Source organism: Mus musculus, chromosome 9 (genome assembly GCF_000001635.26).
Source record: "Mus musculus strain C57BL/6J chromosome 9, GRCm38.p6 C57BL/6J".
NCBI lineage: Eukaryota > Metazoa > Chordata > Mammalia > Rodentia > Muridae > Mus > Mus musculus.
Window position 1 is genome coordinate 115882913 of NC_000075.6, and position 20610 is coordinate 115903522.

General features: G+C 43.4%; 1 protein-coding gene across 3 annotated transcripts in view; it reads left to right on the plus strand.

Annotated features, from left to right (window-relative positions):
- Window positions 1–1758: 1758 nt before the first annotated feature.
- Window positions 1759–20610, plus strand: part of Gadl1 (glutamate decarboxylase-like 1) — a 191506-nt gene continuing 172654 nt past the window's right edge. For all 3 annotated transcript variants that reach the window (XM_006512319.3, XM_017313627.1, XM_017313628.2), the window contains exons 1-4: window positions 1759–1994; window positions 2159–2232; window positions 2693–2896; window positions 9537–9649. In XM_006512319.3, the coding sequence (XP_006512382.1) occupies window positions 9622–9649 (28 nt within the window). In that variant the 5' untranslated portion in view covers window positions 1759–1994; window positions 2159–2232; window positions 2693–2896; window positions 9537–9621. The remainder of the gene's footprint in view (window positions 1995–2158; window positions 2233–2692; window positions 2897–9536; window positions 9650–20610) is intronic.

Below are 20610 nucleotides of genomic sequence, written 5' to 3' on the forward strand. Positions count from 1 at the left end.
CACCAGCTGAAACTGGACAAGTAGAATGACGTAAAAGACCCTAGGGAGTACAGGTCACAAGAGTTACCATTCTGTGGTTCAAAACAAAACAAGAGATGATTCAGAAGGAATCTGAGAGTAAATGAGAGAAAACATACAGCTGTGAGTCCTACTGTGCATGATGGATAACTGTCAGGCTGTGAGACTGTATGTGCATAGCTGCTGTTGTCCTATGGGTAACCGGTGACCCTGTTTGTGATAATATTTTTGTTAGCATATATTGGTTAAATAAACAATGGGTTTCACTCTGACGTTTTTATAGCATGTACATAATAGATTTGATATTTTGGTCACATTAATTCCCAGTTGCCTTCTCTTATTCTCCCACTTCTGCTGATTCCCTCTTCTCATCCTCTTTTTTGCTTTTATGTCTTTTTCTTTTGTGCATGTCTGTGTGCATGTGTGTGTATGTGCATGTGTGCGTACCTGTGTGTGTAGATGTTTGTGTGTGTGCATGCATGCATGTGTGTGTGTGTGTTGGCCTAAGGAATTTAGTGACGGCTTACATGAATCTGAGTGAGGAGTTACTGACAGTAACCTACTAATAGCTATATTACTGAAGAAAATCTACCTTTCTCTCCTCAATCAATCATTAACTGCTAATAACTACTCAAGGAGGGGTGTGGCCTTGTAACTCCTTCCCATCCACGGCAGAATGTTGGCAAACCCAATCTTATAAGATTCCGTGCAGCTGGTATAAATGCATAGGTGTGACAGCCAGTCACACCTGGTTTCCAGAACTCCTTCTGCTCCTATGACTCTTCAGCTCTCTCCAGCCTCTTCCTGGATGGCCGCTGAGCCCTGGAGGGGGTGGCATCGATATCTCCATTAGGGCTGAGCATGCAATAGTCACTCATTCTCAGCTGTCTGTCCAGTTGGGAGTCTTTGTAGTGAGCACCTTACGGTGCAAAATGAGTCACCCGCGAAAAGCTTGTAGGTGAAGTTGGATTTTGAAGAGCCTGAAACATCCCTTCTTCTATGGCTTGATGACTCTGGTTCCAGACCACAGTGTAAATTCTTTGTGAACTCCTGATAGGGAACAAATCGATGCTCTGTGGAATTTCTCTGACACAGGAAGTTTCTCAGCTCAGCCTTCCTCCGTGTACACCCTTACCCCCAACACCAGCCTCTGTCTGTGTTGCTTTCTGTTCTTCCTGCTTAAAGCATCCAGCCATCTTGGATGGAGTTTAGGAATGACCTATTCATGTTGTTCAGGAGCTGAACTAGGAAGACTACACGTTTATCTAACTATGGCTGGCTTTGCTTTCTGACATCACAGAACTTACCTGCTGTCTTAGTTAGGGTTTTTCTGCTGTGAACAGACACCATGACCAAGGCAAGTCTTATAAAAAACAACATTTAATTGGGGCTGACTTACAGGTTCAGAGGTTCAGTCCATTATCATCAAAGTGGGAGCATGGCATTATCCAGGCAGGCATGACGCAGGAGGACCTGAGAGTTCTATGTCTTCATCCAAAGGCTGCTAGTGGAAGACTGACTTCCAGGCAACTAGGGTGAGGATCTTATACCCACACCCACAGTGACACACCCATTCCAACAAGGTCACACCTATTCCAACAAGGCCACACCTTCAGATGGTGCCACTCCCTGGTCCAAGGATATACAAACCATCACACCTGCGTATTCATTGCTTCCTTGATAGAATGTAAGCTTTATGAGATCACTGGGTGTCTGGTTCACTCCTTTATCCTCAGGACCTGGAACAACTGCACAGTGTATATTAGATAACAGATCAGCTAACTTAATTAACTGGACCTAAGATAGAGACTTTGGTAGAGTCAAGGATGCTGAGGAGAATGGGAGGAGGTGACTTTCAGTAGGTGGATAACAGTCAACATTGTTATAGGAGCTGTGAAAGTCAGAGCCTGGGCTCTGGCAGGCCTCCGGAGCCAGGCTTGGCTTGGCTTCCCACCCTCAATACCAACTAGAGAAAAGTAATAGTGAAAGGAGGAAGGGAGGGAGGGAAGGAAGGAGGGAGGGACACACATACACACACACACACACACACACACACACACACGTATGTACACAAAGAGGGGGAAGTCATGGGTCACATGGGGATGAGGAACAAAGGTTGAGTGACAACTGCCTCCCTTAGTCCATCCTCAGCAGTCCTGGTCAGGATTTGGTCCCACCCACCATCACCATCTCTGCCCTACTCTCTTCTGCAAGGTGAGCTGAAACGTTGACCTCTCCTTCCAAGAGGCCAGCTCCCACCTTGCCTGGCACCATTGCCCCAGCCTTTTCCTTCTGTCAGTGTGAGACTCCTGGGGGAATGCCTGTTCCTGTGGATTCATTTGTTTCAATGCTCTAGTAGCCATCCAGAGGGAAACAATGTCTCTAGAATACCTTCATTCCTCCATGGTTGGTTACATTTACACTTTAAAATCTTACTGAAAGATGAAGTAGGAGAGATACTTAAGAGTAGCCCTTGGGTTTGAGGACACTTTGAGTCTTCTTGCTGCCAGGTCTTGGTGAGTAGAAGGGAGCAGACTCCAGCATGGACAGGTCCAGAAGAATAGAGTCTGAGGGGGAGCCAGACATTATCAAATGATGCTATCCATGAATGTATAGCAGCGTTGCCACTTGAAACCAATCACTGGACCTTCTCGGTTTTATGATTCTTCTCTAGGAAGACTTGGTAGCCACTGAGAGGCACAGAGCCAAGTGCAAAGGAAATGCAGAAGAAAGCCCCTGGGACTGTAGGCTGGAAGGAAAGTGTGTTATAGCTCAGAGAGCCTGAAAGAATCCTCTGGGCATTGGCGTTCAGAAAACCAGAGTTGAGGCTGGTCACTGTTCCTCAAGATCGGAAGACGAGATGTATCTTGCCTACTAGGTGAGTATATAGCTGGCTGCCTTTCCCATGGTCCCTGGAGAATCTTACCTTGTCTCATTTATCATAATTTTGGGGCTAGGTTGTTATCCCATAATGATCTGATTCTAGGAATCCGATTTGCATTTATAAAGTTCTTATAGATAACATCAAAAATTCACATGGCAAATCAAACCAGCCCAAGAGATAAAGTCAACTAGCTTTCTAGAACTGCAGGTGAGTGTCTGCTCAGGAGTGTTTTACTTTCTTTGTCTGATATGAAATAAAGTGCATGTATGTGAATGTGGGGGAGGCGAGCAATAGCAGTTGTATCATTAATTATCTGTGACTTTGACACTTGTTCTTTTGTGACCTCCCCCTCCCCTTCACTGGGCGAGATAGTCTTTCTGCTCTAGTAACTCATGGTTTTATTTGTTTGTTTATAAGTGTTTTGCTTGCTTTGTGTGTGTGTGAGTGTGTGTGTGTGTGTGTGTGTGTGTGTGTGTGTGTGTCTGTACACCATAAGTGTACCTGGCTCTTGAGGAGGCTAGAGGGCATCCAGTTTCTTAGAGCTGGGTAGTAAGTCTCCATGTAGGTCCTGGGAACTGACCGAGGGTCTCTAGAAGAGCAGTCACAGCTCTTCATTATTGGGCCATCTCTCCAGTTCCTATGGCCATTAACTTTTAGAGCCATTTATGAAGCACACATCTTGATTGTTTAGTAAATTCTTAGTTTTCAGGTCCCTTCCACATGTCACAGTAATGAGGTAGGTAGACTAAGTGGTGACTTAATTGCTAAATGTCTCTTAGCCTTAATTCTCAGGAAAGTTCTTCACCTTCCTGTTAGGTTTCTCTGTCCTTGATGTCTTTGCTTTTATCTTTTGTTTGGTTTTGTTTTGTTTTGTTTTGTTTTTTGTTTGTTTTTGTTTTTGTTTTTTGGTTTTTCAAGACAGGGTTTCTCCGTATAGCCCTGGCTGTCCTGGCACTCACTTTGTAGACCAGGCTGGCCTCGAACTCAGAAATCTACCTGCCTCTGCCTCCCCAGTGCTGGGATTGAAGGCGTGCGCCACCATGCCCGGCTCAGCTCATTCTTAATAGAGCTTAATACACTAAAAATTCTTGTCTTTAAAAAAATCTTTGTGTGTATTGCATGCATGTGTGTGTGCGTGTAAAAGGGTTTGCATTCAGATGTTGGGGAAGAAAGACTAACATAGCATAGGTCAGAAAATGATGTCATCTGTTGTATCTGCTTCTGTGAAGTCTATTATAGACTTCAGTGCCCCACTGTGTACCTGCTTCCACTTGAGGTCTGCATTTTAACTCCTCTGACATCCTCACTATATGTATGTTCCCCGGAGAATGCTAAAAGTAAGTAACTATCCCTCACGGAGCTTATCCACCATGGTCAGATGTGTCTCTCAGCCTCTCCCCTCCATGATGAACAATGCAGACAGGATGCAGATGGTCTGTGTCTCCAGAGATCTCAGTGAAACAGAACACTGACTAAACCATGTCTGCTGATGGATGTCACTCCTAGACAGTGTTTTCTTGCACACTTATGAAGTGGAAACTTAAGAGTTCTCGGGAAATCCAGTTGTGTTGAATGGTGTTTTCCTGGGGCACACCTGTGAAGGAACTTTTAACTGAAGTGGACACAGGTGAAAGGCAAAGGCAGACATGCGAGGGTGTCTTCAGCACACCATCTTCAGGTGGTGTGCTGTAGTTTCTTGCCGCTTCTGTGGCCTCCAGCTGATTGGCAGAATGATGTCAGCTGAGACAGACTCATGTGCTGAGGCAAGATCCATGGAGGACACATGATGTGTTGAGGATATAAATAGAACCCGATGGACAGTGACAGAGGCTGAGCTCGGCTTGCTTATAGGAGTAGCTGTGCAATGCTTGTGGGTCTCACGTCTCTGCTGATTTTTGGTTCACTGAGAGAGGCACAGCTGAGAGCTCCTGGCGCTCCTCCTGCTGACCTGTGCCAAAGCTGAGGCCTGGCTGACTGCCAGGTAGTGCCACAGCTGCTGATTCCTGTTTGCCATCCTAACTCTACCACACTGGACTGCTGATGTATCTGTGAAGTGTTAATGAGTGGATCCAGCTACCACTGCTGATCTGTGAACTGAACTGCTGACTTCCAGACAACACAGATGGGAGTTGCTTCAAAGAACCTTTCTAAACCGGTCCACTTCTCCTGTATCCTTTCCTTTCCACTGCCTCTGGTGGGTGGTGGGCTAGAAGGGAAGTTAAAGTGTTTAAGGACCATCATGACAAAAACAAGTTTTGAAAAAATTAAAAGTTACACACTTAGGAGAAAGCAAGACTTTATTTTGTGAAAATTTGAAGCCAACCTATCAAGCTGGGTCCATTCCAATCATCACAGCAAACCACCTTACACTGGGCAACTTACATTCAATAACATGTATGATTCCTGTTGTAAGGGCTGAGAAACCCAAAGAGTCAGTGTCTGAGGGAACTTGCTCTTGATTTCGAAGGTGATTCCTTTTTGTTGTATCCTCACATGGAGGAAGGGGAAAGGGCTCTGTCAATCCTTTTTAAAAGGAGGTAGTCTCATTCACAGGAGGACTGTCCTTGTGACCCAATCATCTCCCTATGGTACCACCTTTTAATATTATCACCTTGAGACTCAGGTTTTGACAGAAGCTTTGAGAGTATTCACATTCTCTGGCCATAGCAAGTCTCATGACAGGGTCTCAGTCTCCCCCATGTACCCATGACATAGACAGTTGTCACGCTGGGTATGTGTACTCCATCTGCATGCCTTTCATTTCTGTACTGTTTTAAAGCAAAGTTCACTGACTATTCATATGGCAGTTACTCTTCACCCTGAACTTGACTGGCTTCGGAATCACCATGGAAACACACCTCTGGGTGTGTCTGCAAGCGTGGTTCCAGGGAACTATAGCTGAGGAGGAAAGACACATCTTGAAAGTGGATGGGACAATCTCATGGATGGGGGACCAGAACTAAAATGAAAAAAAGAAGGAGGAGGACAAGAAGGAGGAGGGGGAGGAGGAGGAAGAGGAGGAAGAGGAAGGATAGGAGGAGGGGGAGGAGGAGGAATAGCAGGAAAAGGAGGGGGAGGGAGAGGAAGGGGAGAGGGATGGGGAGGAGAGAGGAGGGGAAGGGGGAGAGGTGGAGGAGGTGGAAGAAGAAGAGGAGGAGGAAAGGGAGGAGGGGAGGGAAGAAGGGGAGGGAAGGAGGAGGAGGGGGAGGAGGAGGGAGAGGAGGAAGAATCTACTGAATATCAAAGGTCACCTCATCCCAAGGGCAGATAGAATGTGCCCATCTGCCTCACACTCTTTCCCTTGTGGTGATGGATTTTACCTCAAACCAATAACCAAAATTAGTCCTCGCTCCCGTAATATGCTTTCTGTCAGGTACTGGCCACAGCAATAAGCAGAATTCATGTATTACTAAAAAGGAGCTGAAAAGAAGCCAAGAGTGGTAGCACAGCCTTTAATCCCAGCACTGTAGAGACAGAGGCACATAGTAGGTCTCTGTAAGTTCCAGGCCACTGGACCCTGTCTCAAAATAAATAGACATATAAACCTTTATTATAAAAAATTATTGATGTTTTATTAACATTAACTAATGCTCTGTCTATATTCAATTTTCTGAAAACATCTCAAATACTTTTTTCCAACTGGTTTATTTAAATTGGGACCCAAAGAAGACTTTAAATAATGCATTATATCCTTTAACCAAAGTAAAGGGCTGTTAGCATCATATCTTATTATTTAGTGTAACTAAGTTCCTTTGAGCCCGCTTTCCATCATCCAGTGCCATAGCTACTGCCCACAGGACTTAAATATTATTAAAACAATTATATTTATTCAAGTTATTCACATAAGGAAAAACAGAACTGAAGTATAATATGGGTGCCCAAAAGTTCTGTCTGTCTGTGCAACCCAGGATGGTTATGAATGTGGCCCGACATAAAACTATAAAGACTTCCCTCCCTCCCTTCTTCCTTCCTTCCTTCCTTCCTTCCTTCCTTCCTTCCTTTCTTCCTTTCTTCCTTCCCTCTCTCCTTCCTTCCCTCTCTCCTTCCTTTCTTCCCTCCTCTTCCTTCCTTCCTTCCTTCCTTCCTTCCTTCCTTCCTTCCTTCCTTCTTCTTTCTTTCTTTCTTTCTTTCTTTCTTTCTTTCTTTCTTTCCTTTTAAAGCAGCATGAACGTTGTAGATGACAATGTCATGTCTCAATATCAAAAAGCTGGACTCTATATTGAAAGCTGAGCCAGCTAGCCCATCAATCATCAAGCCATCCGGCCCAAACTAACTCACCAGCTGACTGACAGGTTCACAGTGAGACTCAAAGGGACCAGGAACAGTCAGCTGATCCAACCTAAAACATCAACTCACAGAACCATGTTTAAGACACTCATTTGTTATTTTAAGCCTCTTCAGTCCATAGTTTGGTTCCTTCCTTCCTCCCACCTTTTTTCAATAATTTGTTTATTCACTTTATATCCCAATCGAAGACCCCCTCTTCTCCTTCCAGTCCTGCCCTTACAAATCCCTCCTCCCACCTTCCTCCCCATCTTTATACTCCTGGTTTGATCCCTTCCTTCACCTCAACCTTGTAACATCTAGTCTGGCCTTCCTTTACCTCATCTCTGCCTCTTCTTTTGAGACAGGATCTTGTGTAGGCCAGGCTGGCCTCCATTTCACCATGTAGCCTAAGAAGGCCTTGAATTTCTGACCCTTCTGCTTCTACCTCCATAGTGCTGAGATGATGGTCAGATACCACTGCATCCAGCTTATGGGATGATGGTCAGGTAGCACTGCACTCAGTTTGTGAGTACTGGACATGAACCAGGACTTTATTTATCCCAGTGAGCACTCTACCAACTGAGCTACATCCCCAGTCAAAAATAACTATTATATGTCTGTATTCCTCTAAAAACCTTACAGACTTTATCTTTAGATCTCAGTCACCTTTCACTCTGTCCAAAGCTGCTAGACTTTGCCCCTGTGCAGTGGTAGCAGCATTCTTACCTTTTCCCAAGGGGACACTTCTAATTGATTAGAACTTCCATATCTAAGAAGGAACTATGTTTCAATTATCTGTTAAAGTTTGGGAAAGAAACCACAACATTATGTATAACAAATTTAAGAATAATTACATCCCCACTGCACACACTTGGGCTATATTTGATTTTAAGTCATGGCATGATTTCTCAAAAATCAAGATTCATCAAGGATTTGACACAAACATGAGTCATCTATAATCTAATTACAGGAAAAAGTTCATTATGAAACAAGGTCCCCTCCCCCCTCCAAGGTCCCTAAGGCAAAAAGATGTGGTACTGGTATCTTCTTGGCTTGAGTCTACACCTGAAATCTGGCAGAAACATCACTGAGATAATGTAGCCTGTCTCTGCTTGCAAACTGGTGTCCAAGGCCATGAAGAACTTTCAATGTCAGCAAAAGGCACCAAACATCAGTGTTTCCTGATGGGCTCTGGAATCAGGAGAACTGGGGTTTGGAAACTACACTGTGTCTAACTATCTGTGGACCCTACATTGTATCTAGCCGTCTATAGACCCTACATTGTGTCTAACCATCTATGGACCTTGAGCATGATTTTAAGATTATCGGAATCTTGGTGCTATCACAAACAAAGGGAAAGCCATAACCTAACCTTGTGGCATTGTTTGTGGAATAGATGGACCAGGACATACACGGTTCAGAACTCCAAGGATTTAAAAGTGTTTCATAAATGATAATCCATCAGTGGTCACTGGGCATCCAATCCATGGTCGTACTTGTAACCGTCTACTACCTGCCAGTTCCCAGAAGGCCACCAGGACATTGGGATATATGCTCACCACATTTAACAAAACCTTATGCTTTGAAAATAGAGCGAATCTATGATTCTGAGAAGTACCATAGTGAGACAGTTAGATGCTGTCACCAAACCATCAGATAGGCTTTTTTTTTAAATGTGTGTCCCCCAGAACATCTTATTACCCAGTGTCACAAGGAAACAAAGCTATAGGTGGCAGGATCTGTGGGTGTTGGCAAAAACCCTTCTTGGGTGGCACTGTACCCTCTCTTTGGTTATTTGCAGCTGCTTTTCTAGAACTCTCCAATCACTGCTCAGAGTTGCTGGGGTGTCTCTCAGATTCCCATTGACATTTTAGAATGCCAGCTATTTTGTTCCCTCGCTGACTGCTTTCCTCACTCCCTAAGGGAATTGAGTTTGATTATTCAACTTCCCCACAGGAGTAATAGGTAATATTCCCCATTATCATCTGTGGTTTAGTGTTATGATAAGAGCCAATATATTTTATAAATTCAAAACATCTAAAATGCCAATAAGTTATTGCTTCTTACCTAGGGAAAATTCTAGGCTCATTTGAATATATGAAATATATTACTCTTTTTTTCCTTTTTCCTGTTTCTTCTTTCTTCCTTTTGTCCATTCTTTCTTTTTGCTTCTTTGTTTCTCTCTTTGTTTCTTTCTTTCTTCCTGTGTTTGTTTGTTTGTTAGTTTTTGAACCAAGACCCCACTCTGTAGCCCAGGCTAATTTCAAAGTCATGGTATGTGGTTGCCTTCCACACTGCTATGACCACAGACATAAACTATGATTTCTGACTAATATGTGTAGCTCCTTTTTCTTGTTTTGCTTTTCAGACAAGGTCTCAGAGCCCAGACTGACCTTGAACTATGTAGCTGACAGTGAAGTTGAATTTCTGACAGTCTTGCTTTCACCTTCAGAATGCTGGACCAGCTAAACACCAGCCCAGGTGAGAAATCCTTTGCCAGACTTCCTCTTGAATTCATCAGAGTTTCTGAATTCTGGGGCTTACCCTAGTAATTACCCATAAAGATCAAAATCACAAGGAGGGTTTAGAGCAATTGGGGTTCACCAGTCCTGCTGTGTCTGGGATGGCGGTGATCTCCTTTTGCAACCTTCTCCTTTGAGAACAAGAAAGCAAACAGACAATGCCTTTAAATGAGGACATTTCAAGGATTTACAAAGGGACTCATTATAGAAATACAGTCAGGGGACCTAGGCAGCCACAAGGGATAGTCACAAAAACACAGGCTGCCAATGTTTGTGGACCAAAGGAATTGGGTGAAAGACAGCCTACAAGGTCAAACCATCTCTCAGGAGAGTCTCCCATAGTTTTAGGAGCTCCTGCTTCTTGTCAAGGAGCCCAGCAAGGTCATGATGACCCCCAGGAGAACTCTGAAGATCATCGATCCTCCAGCCCAGACCGACCCTCAGTGACCAAAGTTTATCAGAGGATAACTGGGAATGGATGACAGCATCCAGGTTTGGTGGTGTTTGGGAGCGGGGAGAAAGGTAGAGAAAGATGGAGAAGAGTTTTAGGGAAGAAGCAGAGATGAGACATGCCTCCACCATCAAATCCTGTTGCCAGGGAAGAGGACTGCATGCACACATGGCAAAGAGTCTAGCTTCTCATTCAGGAAAAAAAAAAGCCCACAGGGCACAACACAGCCTTCTATGTTAGTATTAGAAGCAGCTTTACGGTCATCCTCTGAATCCAGGAATGATGTCACCCCCAGGCCACAAGGAACCTCTTGCGTCTGTTGCCACGGCAACTGCCACACAACCCCAGTCTGTGCATGGTGGTATGCATGATTACCTGGTATCTATGTCACAGCCTGAATAAAAGACAGAGACCCCGACCCTCACCCCTTTCCTCTTTCTTCTCTTCCTTGCTTTCCCCCAATAAAACCTCTCCTCATGGGACTGTGTTGGTCTGACGTGATCTGACCGAAAACAAGCTGCCTCCTAACACAACACTTGCTTTTCTAAAAGTACCAGTAGCATCACATTTAAGGCAGTAGGTTCAAGAACCTATCACTTCAACACGTCAATAGCTATGTTTAAAACATTAGTGAGGTGTTCATAGTGCCTTGCTGGAATCTAGTGTCCCAGGCACATCTCAAGTGTGTAGGAGCCACGTGACGATTGTGGTTTGAGTATTGGACCACTAGATTCACTGCCTCACTGGCCAGTTAAGACCATGCCAGCTACTCTTGTTCCCCTGTTGGGTAGATACTTGCTTCACCTTAAACTTGTAGGATTTACTCTTTTGATGGAACACTAAATATGTGAGCTCTGAGGTTGGGGTGAAGGGGACGACACAGGGTTGCTCCCCTAACTGCCTCAGTGTGGGGCCCTGCTTTCCTGTTACCTCAAGGTATGGTTTCAGGGTAAGGTCAGGTCAACCTTCTTATCAGTTAATAATATAACTTTTCAAATGTTTGCCACTCAGCAACATTACATCTCTTGATAAGCACGTCATTAAGTCTGCCGGTTACAACTGACTGGGCTCTACTTGGCTCGCAGCCGTGCGATGACATCATCAATGGCTCGGAGAGCTTTGCTGGGCCTGTCCTTATGTACAGAGGTGGTTATGGTTATGGAGGTATAAAGTAGACATGCTGACCAGTCAGGGTCCTGGAAGGAAGGCCCCGTGTGTGTGTGTGTGTGTGTGTGTGTGTGTGTGTGTGTGTACGTGTGTGTGCACACACACGTACTTGCGTGCCAGAGGTTGATGTTGGAGCGCTCCCTCATCACTTTCTACCTTATTTCCTGAGACAGGGTCTTAAGCCTTGCCTGAAGCTCACTGATTTAGCTAGTTCAGACAGGTTATCAGGACCCAAGGGACACCTGTCTTCACCTGTCCCAGCTTTGAGATTACACTGTCATACCTGGGTGACAGGAATTCAAACTCATTCTTCAGGCCCACATAGCAAGCCCTTTACTAATCGAGTCATCTCTCCAGTCCCCAGATTAAAATGTTTATTTTAACCTTTAAATTGAGCTCTAGGTCTTGCCTTTGGTCATTGAGTTGACATTTCTCAACAATGAACCGTAACCTCCCAACAGAAATAAACCCTGTCTTCCCTTAGCTGATTTTTGGTCATGGTGTTGGCAACAAAACGTTTTGGCAACATAATGAAACAAAATTACGAATGTAACTGGACGCCAGTGCTCATTGCCAGTTCACAGAAGGTTGCACAGAAAAACAAAATCACTGATTGGCATGTGAGACCCATGGATGTGAAGCCTAGGCTAGACACCAAGTTTCTCCATTCCAGTCACCGTCCTTTGGATTCTGATAGTTAGGAATATCTAATTTCACCACCCGTTACTGTTTAATCATCCTCTGTGCTATGTGCTTAAGGTAAAAGTGTAAAACCACTGCTCCGTTGGAAGGAAGTGTTTAGTGGGCTGACCCCATCTAAGAGTTTTTTTTTTAATTTAAAAATTATACTTAAATATTTAAGTGTGTGTGTGTGTGTGTGTGTGTGTGTGTGTGTGTGCATGAATATAGGTGCTTGTGGAGGTAAGAGATATTGGATTCCCTGGAGCTGAAGTTGCAGGGGGTTGTGAGACACCCAACGTGGGAGCTGGGAACTTTGGAATAGCAACACGCACTTCTAACTGCTGAGCCATCTCTACAGCCCCTGATTTCAGTTTTTGTAATGTCATTTTTATTGAAGCTGACAATACACAGAAAGTACTAGCTATGACAAATATACACCCCAGGGATATATGCATATGTATATGTGTATGTGTATGTGTATGTGTATGTGTATATGTGTGTGTGTGTGTGTGTGTGTGTGCGTGCGTGTGTATCTCAGTTCGGTGTCTCAAAATGATCTCTCACCAATATCCCATAGAGGAAAGAACTTTCATTGCTCCCCCCCTCCCCCACTTTTCAGAGAAAGAAACTGAGGCATAAAGGGAGTACATGGATTTCCTAAACAATTTTTTCCCCTAGCTGCCTTGTTAGTGGTAGATATGAAAGCTGAGCCTGGAACATTTGGCCCAGAAGTTAGTTGTTACCTGTCACCTCTTATTTCTGTCATATGGTAGCCCCAGGATGCCAGATTAAAATGTTTCCCAAAGATGCTGGCTTGACTGGTTCTAGGGAGGCTTCTGGATTCCACTGGGGTATAAGGAGTATGGAGACACATGTATCTCACTCAGAGTAGTCAATCTGGAGCAGTACTGGGCTCTTCTGTGCTGTCCTTTAAAGCTAACATCCCTCTCATCATTCCACTAAGAATTAGCTGTGGGCTTCATCAACAGATTCTGGATCCTCTCAGCTTCTCACTGAATTGCTCTGTTTTGGCCTCAAACTAACTCTGGTAATTTGTTCTTGTCTTCTGGTTCCTTCTTATTCTCTGGTTTCATCTGCCTCTGTTGACCTGCACTGAACATCATGAACTCATGAACTAACTCAACTCCACTGCACTGACTCTCAACCGACTGCACCAAACCCAACTCCACTTAACTGAACTGATTCTCTCTCTTTATACTGCTCCTAAATAGCTTTCCCCATGAGAGTTGGGCGCATCCTACCTCTGACTCATTCTGTCAAATCTTTCTCTGATTCATCACTTCGTCTGCCCCTCAATTAGACATCATTGTTTTGGATTAAAAGTATGCAACTAAAGGATTCCAGCCACAGGGACTAAAGATGTGTACTAAGGGCATGTCTTCATTCCAGCCAGATCACAGACCTAGCAGGTCTTTGAATATGATCAGAGTAGCCATGTTGCTGGATTAAAATTCCATTAATAGCCAAAGAAAACCTGTCTATAGACTGTGTTCCACTCTGGTGGCTGGCTATTAAGTGACCTCTGACCTGGCTTTCTGGTATAACATTTTAGTGCTGGACTCTAGGTGAGACCATCTCCTATTTAGGATCTTTCATCTGTCCTGGGAAGCACAAATGAATGATTTGGTTTCCCAGGATGGTGATAAACTTAATGATGCCATCATCTTTCTTTTTGTTAGTATTGGAGGGAGTGTTGTAGACCTTTGTGTCATGGGGTATATGAGTAAAGCAAATCAATGCCATCTGGCTTCTGAAGTCATTCTGTAGTGTGGGGCTATCAAGGCACAGGGATATGGGTTGTCGCTTCATATGCTGGACTTTTCTTCCAGGATCATGCACGGTGTCACTCACTATGTTGAACTGTATGTAGAGAATAAGCTATTTCTTTCCCTCTTCCTCCTCCTCCTCCTGCTCTAACTCCTCCCCCTCTTCCTTCCCCTCCTCCTACTCAACCTCCTCCCACTCCTCCGTCTCAACCTCCTCCTCCTTCCCCTGTGTGTGTGTGTGTGTGTGTGTGTGTGTATAGTTTTCAAATGCCCACTTTTTGGACGTGACACTTAATCAGATTATTATTTACAAGTGAGGAAGAGACAAGCTATGAGATGATCTGTAATTAAAGACTCTAAGTAATACAGTTCAGCTTTACACGTTGTCAGGCATCCCCAGGTGACATACCACGACTCAGAAATATGGGTATCATGCCACATTTTACATAAAAGGAAAGCATCAATAAACTTCAAAACGTACCACATTCATCTGTCTCTTAAGATACGGTTGTTACAAAGCTGCGATGAATGGTTTTATAAAATGAGTTTTACATTTCATGTTACTCTGCTGTTACACAGGGCTTTTATTTTCACAAGGTGTTGGGGGCTACCATGAATGACCAGCCGTGCATACAAAGTGGCCATGCTCTCTAAGGAATAGCCACTGTGCAAACTGGATACCGTCTCATGTGTTCTCGGCGCTGTGCGGGGGAGTTCTGAAGTTTTAGGCTTGGATTTGGCTGTTTTATTTTCCCTCTCAGTGTTTTTGTTTTGTTTTGTTGGGTTTTTTTTGCATACATTTTAATTTTTCCCCCAAAGCAGTGTTTATATTCTGGCTCTGATGTTCTGCTTCTGTGGTTTGGTCAAGTGAACATCACGACTACAAAGGCAGAAGATGAGAGTGAATTTTTATTGGGGAGGAAAGTTCTCAGGTCCAACAGCAGCGTTTCTTTTGATTTGCTCTAAACATATAGTAAGCTGTGATGATCATAGATGACTAGGAGTGTTAAATTGAAATGCACATAGTGGAGCATGCTGAGACAGCTTTGGGTTGCTCATCCAGAGGGCTGTGGTTGTCAACAAGGTTATTTCTGGTTCCTAATGGGTGGAAGGCAGGGGTGCTGCTTGGGATCTGTGATGCACAGGGTCCCCAAAGCCATAGTCAGGAGGACGATGGTGCTCCCAGCCTGGTTCCCAAACTATGTTTCCAATATTTTCAGATATCCTTTTTTTGGGTTTTTTTGAGACAGTGTTTCTCTGTGTAGCCCTGGCTGTCCTGTAACTCACTCTGTAGACCAGGCAGGTCTCGAACTCAGAAATCTTTACTGGGTTATATGTGTGCCCAGACTGTTCTGTTAACTACATTCTGAAAATCAAGATAAGAAACTTTGCCACTGTAGCCTTAGGAGGTACAGTCTCTGTCTATGGAGGCCTCACTAAATTTGGTATTGTTACAATAAGTGCCAATGACAGCATTTAAACCCTGGATAAACTTGGGCTTGGCTTCCACTACACACTTTCGTGACTGTTACGCTTTATCAACTAGATTTCAATCATCTAGGAGATGTGGCTCTGGATGGGTCTGTAAAGGTTTCCAGAGAGATTTAATTGGTTAGGGAGTCCTGCCCTGGCCTTTAGAAATTAATGGTAAGAGATGGGACAGAGAGTTGGGCAAAGGCCAAATGCTGATGATCTTTGGCCTTCTAATTCTCTCCTACTGTTTTGTTCTAATAAACACTGGTTTCTTTCCTCTCTGGTTCAAGGGCCTCTCACTGGCCAGGCGAGTGGATTGCAACTCATTGAGGAGCTCATTGACCCTCTGTGAACCAGAGAGAAAAGAAAGGAAAAGAAAGAAAATCATTTATACAAACAAGACACACTGTCACACATTGTACCGGCTGGTTTTGTGTGTCAACTTGACACAGGATGGAGGCTGGAGTTATCACAGAGAAAGGAGCTTCATTTGGGGAAAATGGCTCCATGAGATCCAGCTGTAAAGCATTGTCTCAATTAGTGACTAAGGGGGGTGGGTCCCTTGTGGGTGGGACCATCTCTGGGCTGGTGGTCTTGGGTTCTATAAGAAAGAAAGCTGAAAATTCATCTGGAATAACAAAAAACCTAGGATAGCAAAAACTCTTCTCAAGTATAAAAGAACCTCTGGTGGAATCACCATGCCTGACCTAAAGCTTTACTACAGAGCAATTGTGATAAAAACTGCATGGTACTGGTATACTGACAAACAAGTAGACCAATGGAATAGAATTGGAGACCCAGAAATGAACCCACACACCTATGGTCACTTGATCTTTGACAAGGGAGCAAAAACCATCCAGTGGAAAAAAGACAGCATTTTCAACAAATGGTGCTGGCACAACTGGTGGTTATCATGTAGAAGAATGCGAATTGATCCATTCCTATCTCCTTGTACTAAGGTCAAATCTAAGTGGATTAAGGAACTCCACATAAAACCAGACACACTGAAACTTATAGAAGAGAAAGTAGGGAAAAGCCTCTAAGATATGGGCACAGGGGAAAAATTCCTGAATAGAACAGCAATGGCTTGTGCTGTAATATCGAGAATTGACAAATGGGACCTCATGAAACTGCAAAGCTTCTGTAAGGCAAAAGACACCGTCAATAAAACAAAAAGGCCACCAACATATTGGGAAAGGATCTTTACCTATCCTAAATCAGATAGGGGACTAATATCCAATATATATAAAGAACACAAGAAGGTGGACTCCAGAAAATCAAATAACCCCATTAAAAATTGGGGCTCAGAGCTAAACAAAGAATTCTCACCTGAGGAATACCGAATGGCTGAGAAGCACCTGAAAAAATGTTCAACATCCTTAATCATCAGGGAGATGCAAATCAAAACAACCCTGAGATTCCACCTCACACCAGTCAGAATGGCTAAGATCAAAAATTCAGGTGACAGCAGATGCTGGCGAGGATGTGGAGAAAGAGGAACACTCCTCCATTGTTGGTGGGATTGCAAGCTTGTACAACCACTCTGGAAATCAGTCTGGTGGTTCCTCAAAAAATTGGACATAGTACTACCGGAGGATCCCGCAATACCTCTCCTGGGCATATATCCAGAAGATGTTCCAACTGGTAAGAAGGACACATGCTCCACTATGTTCATAGCAGCCTTATTTATAATAGCCAGAAGCTGGAAAGAACCCAGATGCCCCTCAACAGAGGAATGGATACAGAAAATGTGGTACATTTACACAATGGAGTACTACTCAGCTATTAAAAAGAATGAATTTATGAAATTCCTAGGCAAATGGATGGACCTGGAGGGCATCATCCTGAGTGAGGTAACCCAATCACAAAAGAACTCACACATTATGTACTCACTGATAAGTGGATATTAGCCCAGAAACTTAGAATACCCAAGATATAAGATACAATTTGTGAAACACATGAAACTCGAGAAGAACGAAGACCAAAGTATGGACACTTTGCCCCTTCTTAGAATTGGGAACAAAACACCCATGGAAGGAGTTACAGTGACAAAGTTTGGAGCTGAGACGAAAGGATGGACCATCTAGAGACTGCCATATCCGGGGATCCATCCCATAATCAGCATCCAAATGCTGACACCATTGCATACACTAGCAAGATTTTGCTGAAAGGACCCTGATATAGCTGTCTCTTGTGAGTCTATGCTGGGGCCTAGCAAACACAGAAGTGGATGCTCACAGTCAGCTATTGGATGGATCACAGGGCCCTCAATGGAGGAGCTAGAGAAAGTACCCAAGGAACTAAAGGGAACTGCAACCCTATAGGTGGAATAACAATATGAACTAACCAGTAACCCCCGGAGTTGTGTCTCTAGCTGCATATGTATCAGAAGATGGCCTAGTCGGCCATCAGTGGAAAGAGAGGCCCATTGGTCATGCAAACTTTATATGCCTCAGTACAGGGGAACGCCAGGGCCAAGAAGTGGGAGGGGGTGGGTGGGTGAGCGTGTGGGGCCTTTTGAGATAGCATTGGAAATGTAAGTGAAATAAATACCTAATTAAAAAATATTCATATAAAAAAAGAAAGAAAGTAAGTAAGCCACAGTTTCACCTAGCCTTGCTTTATAATAGTGCATACCTTTATCATAGTGAACCTGACCTAGAGTGAATGTTTTTCCTTGATCACAAATTTGTCCCAAGCTGACTTCTCTCTTTCTGTATAATCGTGAAAGCCCATTGTATTCTTTTACTTACTATTCTATGAGGAGTGGACACATTCTATTCTTGATTCTAACCTTACTACATCTTTCTGGCAAAACAACCGTCTCCTTGTGTTTTCTTCATAAAATTATCTGAATCAACTCAGGAATTCTATAAAGCCATTAATTCATCTAAATAGCATTAATTCATGAAAGTTCATATTCATGTTGATTTGCAGGGACTTGGCCCGATAGGGTAGGCTGATGCTCAGGAATCATTAGATTATGCCACAGTGACAGGAGAGGCATATCAGCAGCAAGACTCAATGCTGGGATTGAAGTCTCTAAGGACCCTGCATTCTGAGAGCTCACCCATCACATGCCACACAAAATGTTGGGCCATCTCCAGAAACCTCACTCCCATGCCTTTAGCCTTTCCTAGATGGCTTCTGACAACTCTGAGTTTGAGTAACATCATCCCATGGGGTGGAGCCATGGGCTGAGTGACAAAGATGAGTGGGCACCAGCATTCATCTCTGACTGCTTCCTGACTGCAGACACAGTGTGACCAGCCTCCCCCACACTCTTACCATCTGTCTTCTTCACTGTTATTGATGGTACCACCTCAGACTGTGAGCCAAATAACTCTTCCTTCCTCTTTACATTGCTTTGTGTTGGATTTTTCATCACAACAAGCAGAACTATAACTGATATGCTTTTACCAATTCTGCCCTCTGAGTTTTCACATTCTTTCCTCTTCCAGATGGCCTGTGGGGTAGGCTATATTCTTATTCACAAACATGTGCATTCAGGGTGTGTTATCTCTCCTCATTTAATCCTCTTGGAAAACTCCTTCACAAAAACACCCAGAGGTTTATCTCCTTAGGTTATTATAAATCTTCTCTGAGGAAAGATTATCATTATCTTCTGATCCTGTTCTTGTCAGGTTTGGCCACATAATCTACTTTACCCAATAAACTAGAAACAGAAATATCTGATATTGTCCAGGACAGTACATGGCCACAGCCTGGTTGGCTCAAATATTTTCCTTCTGTCTTTAATGATTGGTTTGTGTTTCAGAGAGCCTCCTGGCTGAGCAATGGAATTCATTAGATATGGATAATGATTTATAACAAAGAAATCTTGTTTAGTTTCAGAGTTTACCCCTAAGTCACTCTGATGACTGGTAGCTTCCAGCTCAGTCATTTGGACTTGACTGCACTGCACATTTCTTCCATAGTATCTAAGATGGCATCTTGTCAGTTAAGTATGTACGCAAGGACTCTCATGCTGGAAGAGCCACTCTTACAGATCAAGGGCCAATGGTGGCATTGTTTTAGTATTTGCTTTAAATTGAAACATTCTGTTAAAGTTCATAGAATAAGCCAACTTACAAAGGCTCAGGAAGCTCCTGAATCTTACACGTTCACAAGACCCCTCCTCAAGATTATAGAGGCTGTGCATCTGCTGGGGAGTGGAGACCCTCCCGTTACAGCTGTACCACCTGTAAGTGTACAGGAAGTCCCTGGGATGCAACTTTTGTGAGTTATCCATGCTGGGGTAGAGTTTTTAGTATTGTGATTGGTTTTTTATTTCTTGTTTTTGTTTTTGTTTTTTAAATTTTAATCTTTTTTTTAACACTCCAGATTTTATCCCCCTCCCAGTTCACCCTCTAACTGTTCCCCATCCTATACCTCCTCCTCATTCCCCTGCCCCACCAGACCTCTAAACTCCGTGGGGCCTCCAGTCTCTTTAGGGTTAGGTGCATCTTTGACTGAACCAAGACCTGGCAGTCCTCTGCTGTATATGTGTTGGGAGACTCATATCAGCTGGTATATCCTGCCTGGTTGGTGGTCCAGTGTCTGAGAGATCTCGGGGATCCAGGTTGAGACTATTATTCCTCCTACAGGGTCTCCCTTCTCCTCAGCTTCTTCTAGCTTTTCCCTAATTCAATCACAGGATCCATTGGTTGGGTACAAATATCTGCATCTGACTCTTTTTAGCTGCTTGTTGGGTCTTTTGGAGGTCAGTTCTTTTCTTTTCTTTTCTTTTCTTTTCTTTTCTTTTTTTGAACATAATTTTAAATATTTTCAACTTTTAATATTCAATAAACAGAAAAGTTATTTTAAGATATACTTTGTTGTTATGTATCCCTTTTTAATTCTGATTTTATTAATTCTGTACCCTCTGGTTAGTCAGACTAAAGGTTTATATATCTTGTTGATTTTCTCAAAGAACCAGCTCCTGGGTTTGTTAATTCTTTGTATAGTTCTTTTTGTTTCTTTTTGGTTTGATTCTTTCCTGCCTTCTACTCCTCTTGGGTGTATTTGCTTCTTTTTGTTTTAGAGCTTTCAGGTGTGCTGTCAAGCTGCTAGTGTAAGCTCTCTTCAGATTCTTTTTGGAGGCACTTACAGCTATGAGTTTTCCTCCGACCACTGCTTTCATTGTTTCCCATAAATTTTGGTATGATGTGTCTTCATTTTCATTAAATTCTAAAAAGCCTCTAATTTCTTTCTTTATTTCTTCCTTGACCAAGTTATCATTGTTCAGCTTCCATGTGTATGTGGGCTTTCCATTGGTTTTGTTGTTATTTTAGACCAGCCTTAGTCTGTGGTGATCTGAAAGGGTGCATGGGATTATTTCAATCTTCTTGTATCTCTTGA